The sequence below is a fragment of the Mesoplodon bidens genome (genome assembly GCF_964165515.1).
Source record: "Mesoplodon bidens genome assembly, chromosome: 3".
Taxonomy (NCBI): Eukaryota; Metazoa; Chordata; class Mammalia; order Artiodactyla; family Ziphiidae; genus Mesoplodon; species Mesoplodon bidens.
The window spans coordinates 82,720,057-82,740,094 of NC_138178.1; the positions used below are offsets into that span (position 1 = coordinate 82,720,057).

General features: G+C 39.7%; 1 protein-coding gene across 10 annotated transcripts in view; it reads left to right on the forward strand.

Annotated features, from left to right (window-relative positions):
• The window catches only part of LOC308614814 (A-kinase anchor protein 13-like), a 360,148-nt gene that overhangs the window by 285,983 nt on the left and 54,127 nt on the right, over positions 1–20,038 (forward strand). For all 10 annotated transcript variants that reach the window (XM_081229549.1, XM_081229552.1, XM_081229551.1 and 7 more), the window contains 3 exons: positions 7,395–7,437; positions 9,426–9,558; positions 16,525–16,699. In XM_081229549.1, coding sequence (XP_081085675.1) covers positions 7,395–7,437; positions 9,426–9,558; positions 16,525–16,699 — 351 coding nt within the window. The remainder of the gene's footprint in view (positions 1–7,394; positions 7,438–9,425; positions 9,559–16,524; positions 16,700–20,038) is intronic.

Below are 20,038 nucleotides of genomic sequence, written 5' to 3' on the forward strand. Positions count from 1 at the left end.
CATTAGCGTGTTTCCTGGCTTATGATAAGCATTTGTTATCTTTATGGAATGAGTTCACAGTGTACAGGGAGTGCTGGGGTCCGTTTTTCTCTGACCATAGTCTAAGCAATGATGAAGAAACTAGAACGTGGTCCCTCATTTTCTTTAAGTGGCTGTGTCTTATGAGTGTGCTTGTCTAGGGACAAAATACTTCCTAAACTCAGCCTTATCTCACTACTTCCCAGCTATTACTTGTGTTCTAGCTTCTACCTTGAAGGAAGTTAGCTGCTTCTCCCACAACCTTTCATAGCTGTTACCATTTGAGCATTTCTGAAAACGTGTGTCCACCGAGCTGTTGTCTGGAATATCCCATCATTGGGTCACTGGCCAGATTAGAAAAACAGACAAACTCAGCATTATTCCCAAACTGGAATCTGTTTCAAAAATTCATTGATGTAGAGGACAATACCACATAAAGGCGACGACTAAAATATTTCTGTGCCATTTTCTGGGGTGGAAAGTAGATGGGCGACAGCTGATTTAGGAACCGTAATGGGCAGGAAAGCTGTCCTAGCCCATGTCTTCGATTTGCTGTCTTGGTGGGGGGAACACGACAGAGGCATCTTGCCGGCTCACCTTTTTAGGGAATCAGAATAGCACTGATGCTGCGTGTGTCGTGTGGGAAAATGCCGGGGAGGACTGCCCTCAGAGGAACCGCTCCAGGAAATGTGTTCCCAACATAGGGTTGAGTGGAGACTTACAGCTTGCCAGGAGACTCAGATGGTTTCTCAGTAGAGCTTAAAAACAAACTTTATTTTTGCAGATATGGAATAATTCAGTTATTACAGACAATCCCTTAACAAGACTATATTTTTTAACTTTTCACTGCTTGCACCCAGAAGATGCTTAGAAACAGTAAACTGGTTGTATCCCTGCTAAGCATATTATTGGTGGTAATATTAAAAAGAGAATGATACCCATTAGACAATTTAACCTCCTGGGCTTCTTAATGAGATTTCATTTTGCCCTTCATTTTTCAGGGTTTGTTATCACAAAGAACGGTGTTCACAAATGGCACTTGTCCTTGGAATCATTCTCAGACCTTCACTCATGGTGTGTGAATTGACCAAGTTCCTTATGCATGTTTTGATGGCAACACTAGCTTGTAATTGTATAGCTTGCATTAGACTACGAAAGCTAAGTGGGTCTTAAGAACTTAAAGTGTGGCATTTACATATATAAAATGCACCACATCTTCAAAGCTAAATGATCCATGCGACCAAAGATCAGGGTGGGCGTATAGAAAGTTAGGCATCGATGCTAATGAGGATATTTTATCTTTACTTTCTGTGCTTAGTTTCTCTCTCTAACTGGACAGTGGGATGAGACTTTATTGGAATACATTTATTTTCTTAGGGTAGTTCTGTTTGGAGAAGATAACATTTGACGAATTTGTCAGAACAAAAAGTCAGGCAAATAGACTTTTTATATTGGTCTTTTTGATTATATTGCAAGGCTGGACTATATACGTAGTCATTAAAGTTGAGTATGTTATAAAATTGAATCCCTATGTTAACAGAACATATTCTTTCCATATATGTTGAAGATACTCCTTATTCATACAAGTAGGTTTCTCTTTATGATCCATGATCGTGTGACAAAAGAAGGGGATGCTCTTAGATTTGGGGTAATAAGAGAGCTCATTTTCATTTCCTAAATTTGCTTTACATTTGGAAATACTTCAGAACACACATTAAAATGGTATCTTACTTTTGTACTAGACCGTCGCTGCCTAAAAAGCCAGTGTACATGAATTTGCCAGGTGATCTCTGTTAAGAGCAGTGGCTGCACCCTGTACTCTGCCATCACTTAGCATTTATCTGGGGTGTGGAGTGGCTTTTGTGTTGGGTAGATACAGGGCTTTTTCCTTCATTTTATTTAGGTTATTGAGCTTCCAGAAAGCCTGACAAGAGGAAATTCATTTATTAATTTGTTTATTTATTCAATAAATATTTGAGTACCTACTCTTTGCTAGGCACCAGGCTGGACAGTGGAAGGAGAGGGATGAACTTCCAGACAGGGTTCCTTTTCTCACTACACTTAAGCTGATGGACATGAGAACAGTTGAGTGTAACAGAAGGTGATGGATGCAGCAACTGAAAGAAACGTTGGGTGTTTAGGAGCCTCCGACTTGAGACACCAGAGAAGGCTTACTGGGGAGAAGTGATACCAGAGTCGAGACCAAGAGGAGTCTAGGAATTCGCTGGGTGAACTAGTATGTGGAAAGCTAGACTGAGGAATTTGGGCTTCTTGTCTGAGGGCAATGGAGTGATTTAAGTTGATTAAATCGATTAATTAATTGATTCAAACACTTCAGAGACACCACACTGAAGAAAGTGTTGGGGAGGAGAGGCTGGTAGATCAGTAGAAGGCTATTGCAGGATTCTGGTGAGAGTAGATGGTGGCCTGAACCAGGCCGTAGAGCACTGGCAGTAGGGGAAAAGTTGATGTTCAGAGAATTCTAGAAGGCAAAATCAAAAGGACTGGGTGATGTGATAAAAGGATTCAAGGATGGTACCCAGGTTTGTGTTCCAGATAATTAGTTAGATGTTAGGTACCACTCACCAAAGGAAGGAATAAAGGAGGAGGAACAGGTCAGGAGGAAGGGGGTAAGTTGATATATGCACTTGTTCAGTTTGAGCTGCTGTGGGATGTCCACCCACAGGTGGGCAGTGAGATGAATGAGGCTTGAATTCAAAGAAGAGACCTGGCTTGAAAAGAGAAAGTTGTGGAGTCACCACTATATCACATGCAGCTTGTACTCGAAGGGGAGACAGTGAATGAGGGGGTTTGGGATGAGGGGGAGGAGAGCCAAGTACGGGATCCTGAGGGACACCACCACTCCAGGCGTTTTCTTACTTTGAAGGAAAAAAAATGCTGTAAATTATGACTGTGAAAACTAATATACTTCCTGTTTTCATAATGTAACAAGTACGTATTTGTTGGATGAATTTTCTTAAGCTGCATTCGAATTCTGCATATTCAGAAATAAAGATGAAAATGTGAGTACAGTACATTGTCCACCTGGACAGGCTCTCCTGGAATCATCCAGGCCAGTGACATAATTCTCGGCACTGTGGGTCTGAGGTGCCTTTCACTCTGTTCTGGTATGATCTGCATGCTCTAATGTCTTCTGTCCACCCACTCCTCAGCCCAGCAGCAGATGCAGCCAACAAGGTGGATCTCCTTCTCCATCAGCATCTCTCCACTCCTCCTTAAGTCTAAAACTCTCTTTTCTCTTGGCTCTTCTTATTCCAGTGGTGAGGAGGAGGAGTTGCATAGTAAGTAAGCAACTTTGGGGTCCAATGGCTGTTCTCCAGGGTCTGACCAGTGCTGAAAATGCTATAGGCTTAGTACTAAGAAATTTGGGGACTTTTCTCCCCTTGCATGTCATCATTTCTAAATCATTCGTCTTCATGCTTTGCTTTGAAAATTAATTTGGATAAAACAACAAAGTTTTTCTCATCTCTACACTACCAGTGCTGACTGATCCAGTCACCTGATTCCAGGGCCTGAGACACCCTCTGAGAACAGAGATACCTTCAAAGGCATAAGGGCTTCCCATCCCATCTTGTACCTTTTGTAATGCTGAGTAGTAATTTCACAAAACTTTCCATTTGATCATGTAAATTTCATTTTCATTATTTTGCTTTTTTTGTCTCATGGGACAGATACCTAGATGTCCACTTGTGATACTTAAAAACTAATGTTAAGCTTTTTTCTTCTCACCTTTCAGACCATTTCTTTTTTTTTAAATCTTTATCAGTTTTTTGTTTGTTTTTGGAGTTTTTTTGGCCGTGCTGCATGGCTTGTGAGATCTCATTTCCCCAATCAGGGATTGAACCTGGGTCATGGCAGTGAAAGCCTGGAATTCTAACCACTGGACCACCAGGGAACTCCCCCAGACCATTTATTTAAGAATACCTTTTCTTTGAGATTAAACCACGTGGATTATTGGGTGGAAGTTAGATATTTGTTTCCCTACCTTTTCTCCTTTTGAACTTTTATTTTTCAATCCTTTTACTACACTGTAGGTTTCAGATTATTATATTGTTACTTGATAATAACCTAGTTTAAAAACTTTATAAGGTATCAGTTTTAGCAAGTTTGGAGAGGAAATTAATCCCCCCCACCCCCATGAAAATCACTTTTCAGTTGTGCAGGATTTCTAGATGATTCCAGGATTGCTATTTTTAATGAAAAAACTACTTGTAATATAAAGTTAAATAATAAATTGTTTTCATTTCATATAACTCATATGAGTCTCAGGCAATTACAATATCCATATGATTAAGCATCCTAATTCCCTACCATTTGCTGATCCTAAGTTTTAGCAATATTTAAATATTTAAATATTAAAATTTAATATTTAAGCAATATCAAGCTCAGGGTGACATTTTTGCATTGTTCTTGAAAGTGGCTTATGCACAAATGAAGGTCTTATATGTTCAATATTTTCTCACAATTAAAAGGCATTTGGTTTAGGCACACAAGATATTCAGTCTATACCAGTTGTAATAGGAGGGAAGTTGTGAAAATCCGTCTGCAACTTTGAGTGTTCAGAAATTCTCAAAGCTGTTTCATCTCAAAGTATTTGTAATATGCTGGGAAATAGGTCAGCAGAGCAAAAAAACAAAACAAAAACAAAACTAAGGTCCCAGTAGTATTTCTTCTACCACTAGTAAAATTATGACTGGTTATTCAGTAAATCAGCACTGATTACTCAGTTAATCCAACCTGATGTAATCATAAAAGTATAGAAGCTGGAAGAAACCTTTGAATCAAATATCCAGCATTCCTCAGAATGTGTTCCTTAAACTCAAAAATACAGTGAGAATTATGGGGAAGGGGGAAAAGGAAGAAAAAGAAAGGGTTCTTGGCCATATAAATTTAGGAAACTCTGTTTTAAGCAGGTTTCAAAGGCTAATGTGTACATTGTGAATTTCCAAGGCAGCATTCAGTATGCGGTGTTTCCCAAACTTACTAGGTAAGTTTCATAGGTAACTAGGTAACTACAGTATGTTCATGACGATGTGTAACATCTCATGAGATGAGTGTTCCAAGGAACATACTTTAAAAAATATTGACTGTGTCCACCCAATAGTTCCAGTCCTGGAATGTTGTTATATTAGGTCTGCAGGTTATTTCATGCCTTTTTAAGAAAAGGTCTAGGTGAAATATGCTATTTACGTGCAACAATACTTCATAGGCTAACTTCAATGACAGATTTCTTTGCTTCTGTCTACAATCATATCATGGAAGTAACATTGGTTATATCATATTCTTAGATGCTCTGAAAAGTTGATGACACTTTAGGAATTTCAGGGGCATTGATTTTAGAAACATTGGTGGATTAATCACTGTTTTCAGAACCACATCTCAGAGGTCATAGTAAATGAATTAAAATACCTTTCAGCAGCAAAAAAGTTGGAAATGCTTATAGGAGTCATAGATTCTCCCAGTATTCAAATCACGTATTTGTTTTTAGTTTATTTGACAGAGACCTTCTGGGAGCTTATTCTTGGCCATGCTCTCTGCTGGTTGGTGTTTTTCTTTATGGGTTTTATTTTTACTTTGTTCATATCACTAGGGTGGTAACTTACTAAGTAATTGATAAAGTGTACAACAGAATCCTGGCAGCCTGAGAGAATTTAATGCTGCTTATATCATTCAGGGTTCCTTGAGTGGAAAAGTTTTTTAAGCCCCCAAATCTAAACCATACTCTTGGTTTTTTTTTTTTTTTTTTTTTTTTTTTTTTTTGCTGTACGCGGGCCTCTCACTGCTGTGGCCTCTCCCGTTGCGGAGCACAGGCTCCGGACACACAGGCTCCGCGGCCATGGCTCGCGGGCCCAGCCGCTCCGCGGCATGTGGGATCTTCCGGGATAGGGGCACGAACCCGTGTCCCCTGCATCGGCAGGCGGACTCTCAACCACTGCGCCACCAGGGAAGCCCCCATACTCTTGGTTTTTGTTTAAGTAAATTAAGGCATTCTGAGGTTAAAACGCTGATGGTTTCACACCTAGATCATGCAGAGCTGGAAGATAGATCCCAGGTCTTACTCTTCATCTTTCTGTTTCTTCTGGCTTTTGTTACCATGCATTATAACTGAAATAGAAGAAGAACCCCAAATAAGTAAAAGGAAAAACTACAGAAAGCAATCTTTTGAAGACTTAGAATTCATTTTTAAGTTTCTCATGCATTATTTCCACCTGTTGGCTGTATGTTAGTAATAACTTCAACTTCGCATTTCTATTCAGAATCTGGAACAATTTGGAGTTTTTAAGAGTTCTAAATGCTGGTAATCTGGTAGTGGAACATTTTCAAATCTCTATCAAATTAAAGTTTTACTCACAGTAACCTCAAGGAGAAAGGGTGTGTTTTGTCCACATTATAACAGTAGTTATACAGAGCAACCTTTGTCTACCTGGAATCATACACCGAAAGTGTTTCTATACCTGATCTCCTAAAACCTTGGAAACCATTTAGCATTGTGTGATTGTGGCCTTTCTCTCATCTAAGTCCTAAAGTAGCTCAACCTTGATTAACATGTCGTAGGTAAAATAATGGTATTGTTCCTTCTATATTTGTTCTACTTATTGTCCTATCTGACTTAGCCTTAGATTTAATGACCCATTTTAGTTTACGGTCTGATAGTTGTGGAAGGAGGAAAAATGTATCTGGCCTACTCATTCGATCAGTATCAACCTGGAAAGAACCTTAGCATCTGTTTTATCTTCTTTATTTCATAGATGAAGAAATGAAATCCAGAGATCTCACCCTAAATTAGTGGCAGGGCCTAGACCTTATAGGCTAGCTCTGATGCTCTTTCCTGTTCACTAATCCATTTCTAGGAATGCTTAAGAAAATATCAGACCTATATTAGCTAGATTTTTAGCATAGAAATACATGAAAGCAAAATTAACAGCATACAGGATGACATTTAATTCCCTTTTGTATATTCCTCCCCTGACATCATCTCAGAAAGATGGCCTATGGACTCTGTACCTTCACGAGAACAGGAATTAAACGTGCATTTGAGCTTGTTTTTTTTGTTTGTTTGTTCGTTTTTTTAAGTTGATTTGGGGTTTGTTTGGTTACTTGAATCCTGGATTAAATTTTTTTTTCCACATGGGAAATTCACTCCCCATTGCTGCCAATTTTCCAGTTCTGATTTGATGGTTTCATTTTTAATTTTTCCTTCTTCCAAACCCTCATGAGGAGAAGGCATCCCACACTGGCTTTCAAAGGCTATTTTTGCTTTATCTGTGTCAGTCGTAAAAATGTTAAACATTTTATCTGTTACCCAGGTAAAATCCTTTTGTTCTAACTTTTATTCTGCTGTTCTTGTTTTCTAGATTCACGGCCCTTCCACAGCACCAATGCTAATCTGACTGAGAGGTACTGTATATTTATTTTGTTACTCCTTTTCCCAAGATGAAATAAAGGAAATCCGAAATGTCTTACGGCATTTAGGCAAACTAAGTTAATTGAGCTCATTGGAATCTTACTTCCTTGACTGATAAATTTGGAATAATGGTTAGAAATTTTTTTAATGAAGGCTATATCCTTTTTAATTAACATCTTGAATAGTTTTCCACCTTTATTCTTTACACCGTTTGAATAATAAAGATTATTGTTCGCATTTATTCACATAAGGATACACTTATATTTAACTTTATGAACTTTGCACTCCTTGCTTATGGGAATTTATAATTCCTAAGTCTTAAGAACATTTTGTTTCATAATTTGTGTGTGTGTGTTCGTGTTCATGCAGTATTGCTGCCTTCTTAGCCATTTTAAGCTTTAAAGCTATTTTCTTTTGTATACATTGATATGGTACACACCTCTGTCCAAATAAGTGAATTGGTTCTTTACTTGACAGCAGGCAAAAGATTGCTATTTTGACTCATCGTTTATTTATTTATTTATTTTATTTATTTATTATTTTTTTTAAATTTTTTTGCGGTACGCGGGCCTCTCACTGCTGTGGCTTCTCCCGTTGCGGAGCACAGGCTCCGGACGCGCAGGCCCAGTGGCCATGGCTCACGGGCCCAGCCGCTCCGCGGCATATGGGATCCTCCCAGACCGGGGCATGAACCCGTATCCCCTGCATCGGCAGGTGGACTCTCAACCACTGCACCACCAGGGAGGCCCTCATCGTTTATTTTTGTATTCCTCTTTCCAAGCTTATGAGATTAAATATTCTAATTTAAGCATAAATGGGGTTCTGACTGTTGCCCCACAGTGTTTTTTAAGTTGCCTTCCTTTTCACAAAGGCATCAGTTGTGACTCAGTGATCCAGAACTCTCTCAATATGAGTGCTCTTCTTTGCACTTCTGTCATATTTTACCTATTCTTTGTTCTTTCTAGAGTGGTGATTTTCACACCATTTCCCCTTTATCTTAGTAACAGACTGCCTTGTATTGTAAACAATATTTTATATATAAATAGACTTTAGCTACTGAATAGAACCCTTGTGGTTCTGCCTGTCTGCCCTCTCACAGAGGCCCTTGAGGCAAAAACTGCTTTCTATGGAAAACTTCTAACATAACTGTTCGAGAACACCTAGGAAAAGTAGTTTGAATAGATTTCTATATAATAGATTATGTATACAACTGTACATAATTGTATATGTATACAAATCATTATGTGTACAAGGGCCCAGCATTCTTTGAGGAAATCAACCTTTGTGAATTTCCTAGGGTCCAGACATGCCCATCATAGATGAACTTAGAGTACAGGTGTCCTAAACAAGTAGGTCAGTACATCTGGATCTCTGTGAAACTCCTAGAATGGATCTTTCTACACTAGGTGTCAGTTTTGCCTGCCTAAAATTGTGCATAGCTGAATTCACGTATTGATTGTCCAGTGTGCCAGAGGACTGAAAAAGAGGTGTGATCTCTGCTGTTAGGGAACTTGGATATCCATTCAGTCATAAAAATTCCTTGGTTTGCATCACATATATGGGTTTCTTTTCAAACACGTATTTAATGCAAAGAAGTTTATAAATGGGTGCTTAGATTAAAAACTTTCAGATAAAATAATTGATAAATAATTGATCTTTAGACTCTATCATCAGATCACGAAAACCCATTAGTAAAGCACTAATAAGTGATATAAGAAAACTTAGCCAAGCTTTGACATTAGAACATGGGCATTCTGGCATGCTCTGTTCTCGGATAGATATTATTATATAAAACCATTCAGCAGCCTCTGTCCACCTCTTATTCCTTTTCCCATTTTCATGTGAGTATATAAGTTGGCTGTGACTTGTAGCTAAAATAATACGTGACAACGATGGTTACAAAGAATTATATGTAGAGCGTTGTAATTTTTAAAAATCAACTTCTGTAATCTTTTTAAAAACTCTTCTTTTTTCTATTCAGTATAACAGAAGAGAACTTTAATTTCCTGCCACAAAGCCCCTCCAAGAAAGATTTTGAAGGGAAGAGTGGAACAAAAGTCAGTCGTACGTTCAGCTACATCAAGAATAAAATGTCCAGCAGTAAGAAGAGCAGGGTAAGTACTCTTGTGGGTGCTTCTGTGTGGCCACCTCAGCAGGCCCTCAGTAGGCTCCAGGCACAACCTGCACACACCAGGAAACTAATTAAATGATGGGGACAGGTGGAAGTAAGTTCAGAGATGCTGGCTCAAATAGCCTAATATTTGAAGAAGACTAACAGCAAGGAAAATAACAATAAGAGGTGATACCACCAATTGAGTCTTTACTATAGGCTAAGAACTTTCCATATAGAATCTCATTTAATCCTTTCTACAACCGTGTATGGTAGATATTATGTCCCTTTTCTAGGAGTAAGGTACCTTATCTGGGAATAATAAGGAAATAAAAATTACCTGTAATAATCCCACGTAGAGATAACTATTCTTCTAATATTTTTTCATGTATTTTTAGAAAGAAAGGGGGAAAAAAAGGCATTAACTTTCTTATACCAATTCCTTGTGCTAAACCAAAAGATTCCATTTCAAATTAGTGGGGAAAAACTTTCTGCCTCGCACTCCCCTACACTCTATTCACCCACCCAAACTCCAGCAAAGTAAGAAGAAAAAAAAAAAAGGAAATCAGTTACGGAGTTCTTGCACAGGAATCACTATATATGTGTGTGTGTTAGACACATATACACAGGTACGTACATACTTAGAAGTATGGGAATAAACAAGCACTGGATGCAAGAGTATCGTTGTAAAAGTGCACGCACCATGCCACCCACACCCCTGCCACCAGCGCAAACGCAGACAAGCTTCTTAGGTCCTTAAGTAAGTGGGCTGGTAGAAATAGAGCCAATGTACTTTACTGAGTTTTGTAAATAAGATCTCTTTCTTTTAGCAGATACTAGATTTGGTCATCACTCAGATAAATTTTTCCACAAAACCTGCCACCAGAATTGTGTTTTCTCTTCATTTCTCCTGCCCAAATGCAGAATGGACAGAAAATGGGCAAACTGGAAAAGATGCAAAGAGTCTAGCAAATCGTGAACTATTATTTTACAAATAAATAGTGTAAAATGTAGAAATGATACTTAATCTTGGAATAATAAATTCAGGATTTTGTAGGGGAAAAGAGTCTAGCAAATCGTTTCTAGAATAGTCACATATTTAAGCGTTAACTTCATGCTTAGCCTTGTTTTTTTGTTTTTGCGGTACGCAGGCCTCTCACTGTTATAGCCTCTCCCGTTGTGGAGCACAGGCTCCGGACACACAGGCTCAGCGGCCATGGCTCACAGGCCCAGCCGCTCCGCGGCATGTGGGATCTTCCCGGACCGGGGCATGAACCCGTGTCCCCTGCATCGGCAGGTGGACTCAACCACTGCGCCACCAGGGAAACCCAGCCTTGTTTTATAATTCAAAAAAATTAAGGTTAAAGAGGGCAGAATGCTTATCATTATTCTACATGTGGCAGCAAGGCTTAAAATAGAGCCATATCTATCTTATCACTGCTGGCTTGGACACTGGTTGGCATCAACAAAAGAAAATCTCCTTGAAAGTTCAGTATAATTTGGCCAAATATTATTGAGTGGCTTCTGTAATCAGCATTCTGCTAGGTGCTAACAAGCACCCAGAAGAACCAAAGCCACATAGTCTTTACCCTGAAAATTTTTATGATCTGTTTGGATGATTTCAAATGTTTCTGTTGTTTTTTATCGTGTTTTTAAATTGTGGAATCTTTTCTTCAAACAAACTTTTAATTGGAAGACCAGTGTAAAGTGGAGATCCCCCTTTCCATCCACCCCCTAGTACCACTGACGTAAGGGCAGGGCAGTGAATACACCACTGATTGCATTGACAAGGTAATACAAACAGACAAGAATGAAACGATGTAAGACTGAATTTAGAAACTGGAACCTGACCTTTAAAAAAGTCTCGCACCAGCCCCCTTATTTTACAGACTGAAGCGCAGAGAAGTATGCTTCAGGTCACAGACTAGATCATATCTTGTGATCTGACTTCTAGCAAAGTAGAACTCTTCATTTCATGTTCACTCTTCAACAAGAGTGAACTGTTACTGCACAGTATCTTTTTCCTTTAACTTTTTTCATAACCTCGAAGGACTGGAATTTGCTAGTAGTGGGATGAAGAGAAGGGGCAGGAGAAAAGAAGGCAATTTGTGTACAAGTGCAGCCTGTCGTCAGTGGCAAGACGGCATCAGTTGACCTGTCACCTCCCATCTTCTCCTTTGTCAAAGTGACAGCACTCTTTTGCAATGAGGCTGCTTCCTCTTTCAGGCTCTTGGCTTCAAGGTTTGATCTCTGGGGGCTTGTGCTATCTCTAGTGATGGAAATTCACAAAAAGTTACAAATCTGTAACCCTGGATTGCAATCCTTTTCACATTATCAGGGGTTTAGGTGCCCCAGTAGCCAAATATATTAAGAAGCTTAAGAGTCACCTTTGATCATTGTTACTAGCTCACTTTAAATAAGGTTGTTTTATCCCCCCATAGGACAGCTCAGCTTTTGTCAATGTACCAAAAGATAGTAAGAAATAGGGGAAATGGTGAAGTAATATATTTTATGTTAAAATTAAATACCTTGTCTTTATTTGCCATTGTACCCACAGGAGAGCTTTACCATTCAGAAGTATTTTATTCTCTAAAGGATAACACAAAAATAAGTGAATAATTTCTTGGTGTGATGATGCTAGCTCTACTCTTTTCCTTAACTGTTGAATAATGTTAGTTCTCCATAATGCTTAAAAAATTGAAGATGCTACTATAAATGTTAGCACTGGTTTTTTATGTTAATTAGTATAAGCACTCTATAGTATATATAATCTACTTTGTATAACATAGTATACACTATATATATTATACATGTATTCTCATACCTGTAGCCAGTATATGAGAAATTTGGGGGAAATTGAGTACTCATCCTTTATATGTCCTTTTAAGAATTCTCATTAACTGGCATGAGTTATTAGGTTAATATTTGAATCTTTTTTTGAAAGAGGGAGAACCTAAACAGGAAGTATAACAGGAAGACTGGCAGTTTCTGCTTTTGTCTTTTAGTATCTTTAAGAGGTAGTACTGTTTCCTGCTAAGTAAGTTTACTTGCTGCAGAGTATTTAAACACTAATATGCATAAAGTCCGCATTCACAGAGGGAGTGGGGTGACCCTCTTTAAACCATCCTGTCACACTGATTTTCTTTTTTCTAAGCTTTTCTCTTTGCAAACAACAGGGAGACAGTTAGGGATGTTTGAGACAAATTCTTAATCTGACTTGAAGCAGGCATTTTCGGATGTAACGATCAGACTCCTGCACAGCTGTTAATATACTCCATGACTTCGTAACAAGACATTCAGCTTCAACTCCCAGTTCCTGTGGTGTGTCTAAAAAAGAACTAAACCCCTCTGCCTTTCAAAGGTGCCAACTAGGGTAGAGTTGCGTTTGCAGAGGCTTAAATCAGCATTAAATATCATTATCTCTCTCGTTCCTTCTTTGATTAAAGACCTGCAATGTGACAGTTGCTTAATCACAGCATGCTTCACAATTTTCCAGAAAGTTCTCTGATTTTTTTTTTGTAATTACTTGTCTCAAGTGGTAGGTTTAGAAAAACGAAAATATCACTTTCCCTCATAGTATCCTAGTATAGTTGTTACCTGCAGTTTTCTCTTTAAATATTGTTAGTTTCTATTTCCCCAGCACACAGGTTTAAAAATCATCTTGGCAGGTGTTAAACAAGGAAAAGTCAAACTTCAGAAAACTACCAATCACTGCCTTACCCACAGGCACGACTTCACTAAAAAAAGTTTTCTTCGTAAATATATTGCTTTTTATAAAATGAGCACATCTAATTAAATAGATGTGTTCCTTAACTTCTAGTGTTAAAAAACCGGCCTCAGTCTTTCCAGAGTTCCCATCTTGCAACTTCAGTACTGTCCACACACACTGTGTTAGGGGGAATTTGTTCTCTTTCGTGTCCTGTGTTCTTTGTAACTAGGGTGGTTGGCTGTACTGGCAGCGTGCAAATAGTTAAGCTTGTCTTAAGGAAACAAGCAGCCTCAGCCCTCCCTCCTTCCCTTTCTCAACCAGTCCGTGGCTTCCTCTTACTGTTTCTCTAATGGGTGCTCTGATGGAACCTCGAAGCTGCTGGGCTGTGCCCCGCCGGCATGAGCCCCTCCTTCAGTGAGAACACATTTCCTGGCATGGGGATCGAATCATGTCGGTAAAATGGGGTCGGTTTCATGAAGCACCCCTTATAACAGTGAGATTCATAGGACCAAAACATGGGGAGGTAAGAGCCTGACTTCTTTAAAGCACTAACCTAATAAATACAGAAAGAGACAGTGGAGTTTATTGTTTTGTGTTGTTTTTATCCCTGGAGGAGCTAGTTTGGATTGTTGCAAAGGATGAGGAAATTATTTATTATCTATTCAGATTCGAAGAGCATTGCAAGGCTTGAGAGAGTTGCCATGGAAGATTTTCTTTTTCTTTTCTTTTTTTTTTTTAAAGGTAGAAATGAGGTTTTTTTTCTTTAAATTTATTTATTTTTTGGCTGTGTTGGGTCTTTGTTGCTGCACGCGGGCTTTCTCTAGTTGCGGCGAACGGGGACTACTCTTCATTGCAGTGCGCGGGCTTCTCATTGCGATGGCTTCTCTTGTTGCGGAGCACAGGCTCTAGGTGCGTGGGCTTCAGTAGTTGTGGCACGTGGGCTCAGTAGTTGTGGCTCACGGGCTCTAGAGCGCAGGCTCAGTAGTTGTGGTGCACGGGCTTTGTTGCTCCATGGCATGTGGGATCTTCCTGGACCAGGGCTGAAACCCGTGTCCTCTGCATTGGCAGGTGGATTCTTAACCACTGCGCCACCAGGGAAGTCTCCATAGAAGATTTTCTTAACTCTTACAGCATGCTTTTTTTTAGCTTTCTTGAGCAAAATGTCAGGTGCTTTTCAGTTTAACCTTTTATGTATGAAGAAGCCTTTAGCAAAATTTAGTTAAAAGAAAGAAATTATTAGAAAAACTCAATTTTTATTATTTTTATTAGTTTTGCATACTTTAGCAGTTACGAATTTTCACTCAGAGCAGTTTCCTGTTTTGTAAAGTGAAGTAGTTTGTTTTTCTCCCTTCCTCTCCATTATTTTTTATGGTTCTAAAGTGTAGCAATTTGGCTCTTAGAGTTTTATGATATTCATTCAGTTAACAAAGGAGTTTACATGAATCATAGATTTAGCAAATATTCACCATTTCAGTATAGCAGATGGGTTCTGAATAGGAAGTCAGAAGACCTGGGTTCTGATTTTAACTGCAGATCATTTGCTGTGTGACCTTCTGTGAGTCAACAGACCTCTCCAGCCCTTTGCAGTAGAGTGTAGTGAATGAGAGCTGAGCTTTAGAGTTGGCAGATCTGGAACTTAATTCCAGCTTGGGCAGTTACTGGTGTGTGGCCTCCAGTACAGTATGAGACATCTCTAAGCCTCAGTCTCCTCAAATGTGAAATGGAGATCATAGCTGGTACTTAGTTCATTGGGTTGTACCCAATGTATGAGAAAATTCATGTCAATTTTATACTACAGTGCTTGGCACACAGTAACTGTTGAAACTTTTAACTGCTATTTATTATCTTGCTCTTTTCAGTTAGAACATGGGAAGCATAATGCCCACCCTACTCACCTCAGAATTATTGAATCAGATGAAATAATGTACGTAGAAGGCATTGATTCAAAATGTAAGGCATTTGGTAGTTGTCAGGATCACTGACTTTGGGGTGCCTATTTTCCAGGAATTTTTTTAGATTACAACAGTAGTATTGTATGCCCTGGAAAATGGGTACCCCAAGGCTAGTGGTGATGACAACTATTAAATGCATTCTACCTACCTCTGTGAATTGTAGTTCATGGTCCAGTTAGTTTGAAAGAGAATTATTCATTTGGTATTGGTTAACCAGCCGAGCGTGTGCCTAACCATGTTTGTGAAGGACCTCTTGTGGAGAGCATATAGTTAGACCCCACAGCCCTCGTGTCCTGACAGTAGTGTGTATCTGAAATGTCCCTGGCTGCTTTGGGTATTTTATTAAGGATCTAGCACTCATTAGTATTTCTTTAAATTTTTAGGGTTTAAATCCCTCCTCCCCCAATTTGAAAATTGGGCCAAAGTTAATATCTATGAACCTTGAAATTCTAATTAGTAAGAACAGAAAATGTATATGTGGGGGGATAGTTAATATTTCTGGTCAGAGTAAGGGAGGAAACATCAGAGACGTACCCTCCTGTGGGGATATGTGATGGCTGGGAGGCAGTCAGAGGGCACCCTTGAGTGTGTTTTTTTTTTTTTCTTTAGTCTTTTTTTTTTTTTTTTGCAGTACGCAGGCCTCTCCCTGTTGTGGCCTCTCCCGTTGCGGAGCACAGGCTCCGGACGCGCAGGCTCAGCGGCCATGGCTCACGGGCCCAGCCGCTCCGCGGCATGTGGGATCTTCCCGGACCGGGGCACGAACCCATGTCCCCCGCATCAGCAGGCAGACTCTCAACCACTGCGCCACCAGGGAAGCCCTCGAGTCATTTTTGATGCTGCCCCGTCATCTTTCCTCTCCCTCAGGCTGGTCCCAGAACTGTCACCATCCTTTCTTCTGCTTCCTGCCTGCAGCTGGCCCTGAACTCATTGCCAGCTTCCCCCGTGGGCCGAGCTGTGGCTCTCTGAGGAGGATTCACGGCCACTGCGGACTCCTCCTCCAGCACCAGAAGCCTCTTTCTCTGGTGCTGGTCATTGGGCAATGAATGTGTCTGTTGGCATAAATAAGCAGTGAATAAGCCACTGACAGAACTGTTTAGCCTTCCCAGTCCTCTTAAGTTTTTTCTAACGTAGCTCAAATGCCCACAGCTTAATAAAAAAAGATTTTGTCCAGGACGGTGTTCCGAATTTTCATCCAAAACATTCACCAGCCACTGTTGACCACATGCCAGCTGGGTACCCTTCCAGAAGGGAAGGCCTTCTAGTGTTAACTGAAGGCCTTCAGTTAACTGTCGATTGTTTTCTTTGGCAGGAAAAGGAAAAGGAGAAAGATAAAATTAAGGAGAAGGAGAAAGATGCCAAGGAGAAGGAGAAGGACAAGAAGACTCTGAACGGGCACACTTTCAGTTCCATCCCTATCGTGGGTCCCATCAGCTGTAGCCAGTGCACGAAGCCTTTCACCAACAAAGACGCCTATACTTGTGCAAGTAAGAGACGTGCTTCTTCCTGTGTGATGGAATGCTCTTGGCTCAGAAAAACTCATTTCTAGTTTCCTGTCCTTCCCACCTCTAATCTGTTCCTCGTTTATGTGCAGAAGTAGCCCTTTTTCTATCTTTCTTTAAATAGCATTGAAGAAATTAACTCTAGATATATAACATACAGCCTATAACTTTTTCAGACAGCCCAATTTTAAATATTCTGTCCTGTTGTCCCTAAGCCACTACCTTATTCCAGAAGTCCATGTCAGCATGAAAACAGTCTCATAACCTCAAACCCTCAAGCTACCCAGCAGTCCCTTGTCAGGTCATATATGCTCATTTTTTACTCTAGTACTTTGGTGTATGCTTCAGCCATTGACCAGCGTCAAGTCATGGAAGCTGCCAAGGGAGAGGGAGAGTACCTTCGCGTGCAGAGACATTCCGTATTGACCTCTTGCTGACCTGCTTACTACCACCTTAAAGCCAAGTCTGTTAACTGAACGTGGTTCCTGGTTTTGACAGTATGCTCTGAGACAGAGGATGGCTAACTTTTTCTGTCTAGATAGCAGACTTCTTAGACTTCATGGGCAATACAGTCTCTGCCACACTACTGAACTCTGCTGCTGTAGTGCAAAAGCAGCCATGGATAATACATAAACCAATGAGTATGGCTGTGTTCCAGTAAAACTTCATTTATGGGCAGTGAAATTTGAATTTCATGTAACTTTCATGTGTCATGGAATATTAACCTTTTCTATTTTTTCAACCATTTAAAAATGCAAAAACCCTTTGTAGTTCACGGGCCATACAAAAATAGGTTACAGGCCAGATTTGGCCCACACGCCGTTAATTTGCAGATCCTTGCTCTGAGGCACTACATCTCAAAATTTTGTGGTTGCACACAGATAGAAAGTAATAATATTCATAGTGCACACCAAGGAAAATGAAGGAGACTGCTTGTGGTCAGAAGTGGCCAGTGTGAAGGTCCACTCTTCCAGAGGCTGAGGTGATTCGGATCTTGTCATACCTGTAACCAATTCAGACCAAATAGTGACTAACTCAGACTCCAGGAAGCACTTCTCAGACCATGATGTCATGACATTGTCTTGATTTCAGTCACTTATGTGAAGTGTCCCAAGTGATCTGTTACTAAAAATAGTTAACTTGCTGAAATTTGAAATGTTTAAAACTTTATTTGAGCAGAGTCAAAGTTACTGCAGTAATAATTTCCACTCACTTGCTTCCTTGATATTTAGAGAAAGAGTGGAGTGACAGCTGGCACACAGCCTATCTTATCCACGCTGCAGCTGTTGTGACTTTTTAAACGACTGGCGTTAACGCTCACGTGCTTATAAAATGCCTCTTATGGATATATTATACCCCAATATTGTCTACAGCCATATTTGTTTTACTGTCCTATTTTTTTTTTTTTAAAGAAAACTTCCAGGGAACTCTCATCTCTTTTTTCATCCTCGTGTGCAGATATCCACACATTTATGTCCTCCTTCATGTGTGACTTACCAGGACGATGATAACGACTCCAGCATAGTAATAATACATTTCATGTGACCTCGAGACTGTCACTGTTCAATATCCCCCCAGCATATTACTCTGGAGCCCAGGTTCTAATAGGACTCATTCTTAGGACACCAGTCACCAGTTTAGTTTCTTAGCCACTGGACACAGACAGCTTCTCAGTACTACGATAACTTGGTTGTCTAGGGCAGTAGTCACCAAGCACTTTTTAGTACGTTTATCTATCATTAAAACATACTTAGTCTACTCACACGGGATATGTGTATGTGTGTAAAAAATTACATACATGTCCTATACTGTAATTACAAGGAGCTCATTCTAGGAATGAGAAGTCAGGTGTGCCTTTTTCTTGTTTGCTGGTTAGTTATTAGTCTTCTTAATATAGTCCTAGATGCACAGTTTCTTTGCAGGAATTTGTCTCTTTTTCATTTTATTTTAGTTGAAACTAAATATAATTTATAAGTTTACTTTATTGAGCACCTGTAAATTTCCATTCATCACAAGATGCTGAAAGTAAACGAACGAGGAAGGGTGCCACTGTTACACATCCCTGACCTACCTTCTGAGGGCCTCTTCTTCCTTCCAGAATCCTCTAGGATCAAATATAACAGGAAGCCACCTAACATTAAGGCTGAGTGAGCCACCCATTTTTCAGTCTATATATTAACTCCATTTCTCTTTTAAGTCAATATAAGTGAGAGCTGTAAAAATTTCCTCCTCTATTTCAAAGAATCATTTTGTGCATCCCTCCTGCAAAGTGCCTGATCTCCATTTTGGGAGTACTGGTCTCAGAGAAGAATAGAGAAAGATCATATTTCTTGACTGGCAGCATGAAATTAATATTCAAGGAACTTCATCAGTACAGCAGACTGAACACCTGCTTTCTGCTATAAAACGTAATTTTTAAATATGTATTTTCAATAAAATATATTTTTTAGAAAACTAATGCATAACTGAGCATGCAGAAAAGAAAATCCCCGAGCAGTATAGATTCTGTTCTTTCCATTAGGGACTTTTAATAACTCTCAACATCTCTTCCCTGTGCAGTTGCTAAGGCTTCTTCAGAGCAGTTTGCTTCCTTACATGGTATCTGGGTTTTTTTTTTTTTTTTTTTTTTTGTAAGTTCAGCTTCAGCTTTATAAGACATTCTTCCCTCCCGTGGGAACCTCTAGATTCCCTGTTTTGTCACAGTGACCCTGTGATGCAGCAGTTCTGCATTTGTTTCATCTGGATCCCTCAGGGTTTCATCATTCCTAGACTGGGATTCCATTAAACCTCTAGAGAAGATTTCTTAACTCAGGGTTCCAGGAGATATGGATGGTGTAAATTTGGACCCTGGATTCATATGTGTTACAGAATTCTCACTCAGGGTGCTGGAGAGGGCAGGTTTCCTTGCTGCTTCTGCAGGGCCAGTAGGTGGACTTTTTCCAGGCCCTTCAGCATGGCTGTTACGGTCTTTAGTTTAAAGCTGTTGGCTTTATTTAGGGGTTCCAGCTCCTGCTATGTGCCCTGAGACCACACATCCTGTCCCCAGTTGAGGGGGATGCTCTCTACTGCTCAGTGTACTACACAACCAAGGGGTAGGTTTGAAAAATAACTGAATAAAACTTCAAGAATGAAAGTAGTTCTTGAAGAATCTTCATGGAGATTTTCACATACTTCAGTGTTCTGTGTCCTCAGTGGATTGTTCTGATTTATATTTATTATATATATAAAAGAGAAAATGGCTTCGACTCTGTCCTCTGCTTCAGTAGGGAGAGAGCTGGGTGAATATTCTAGGAGATCTTGATGACTTCAGACTGGATTTATTTT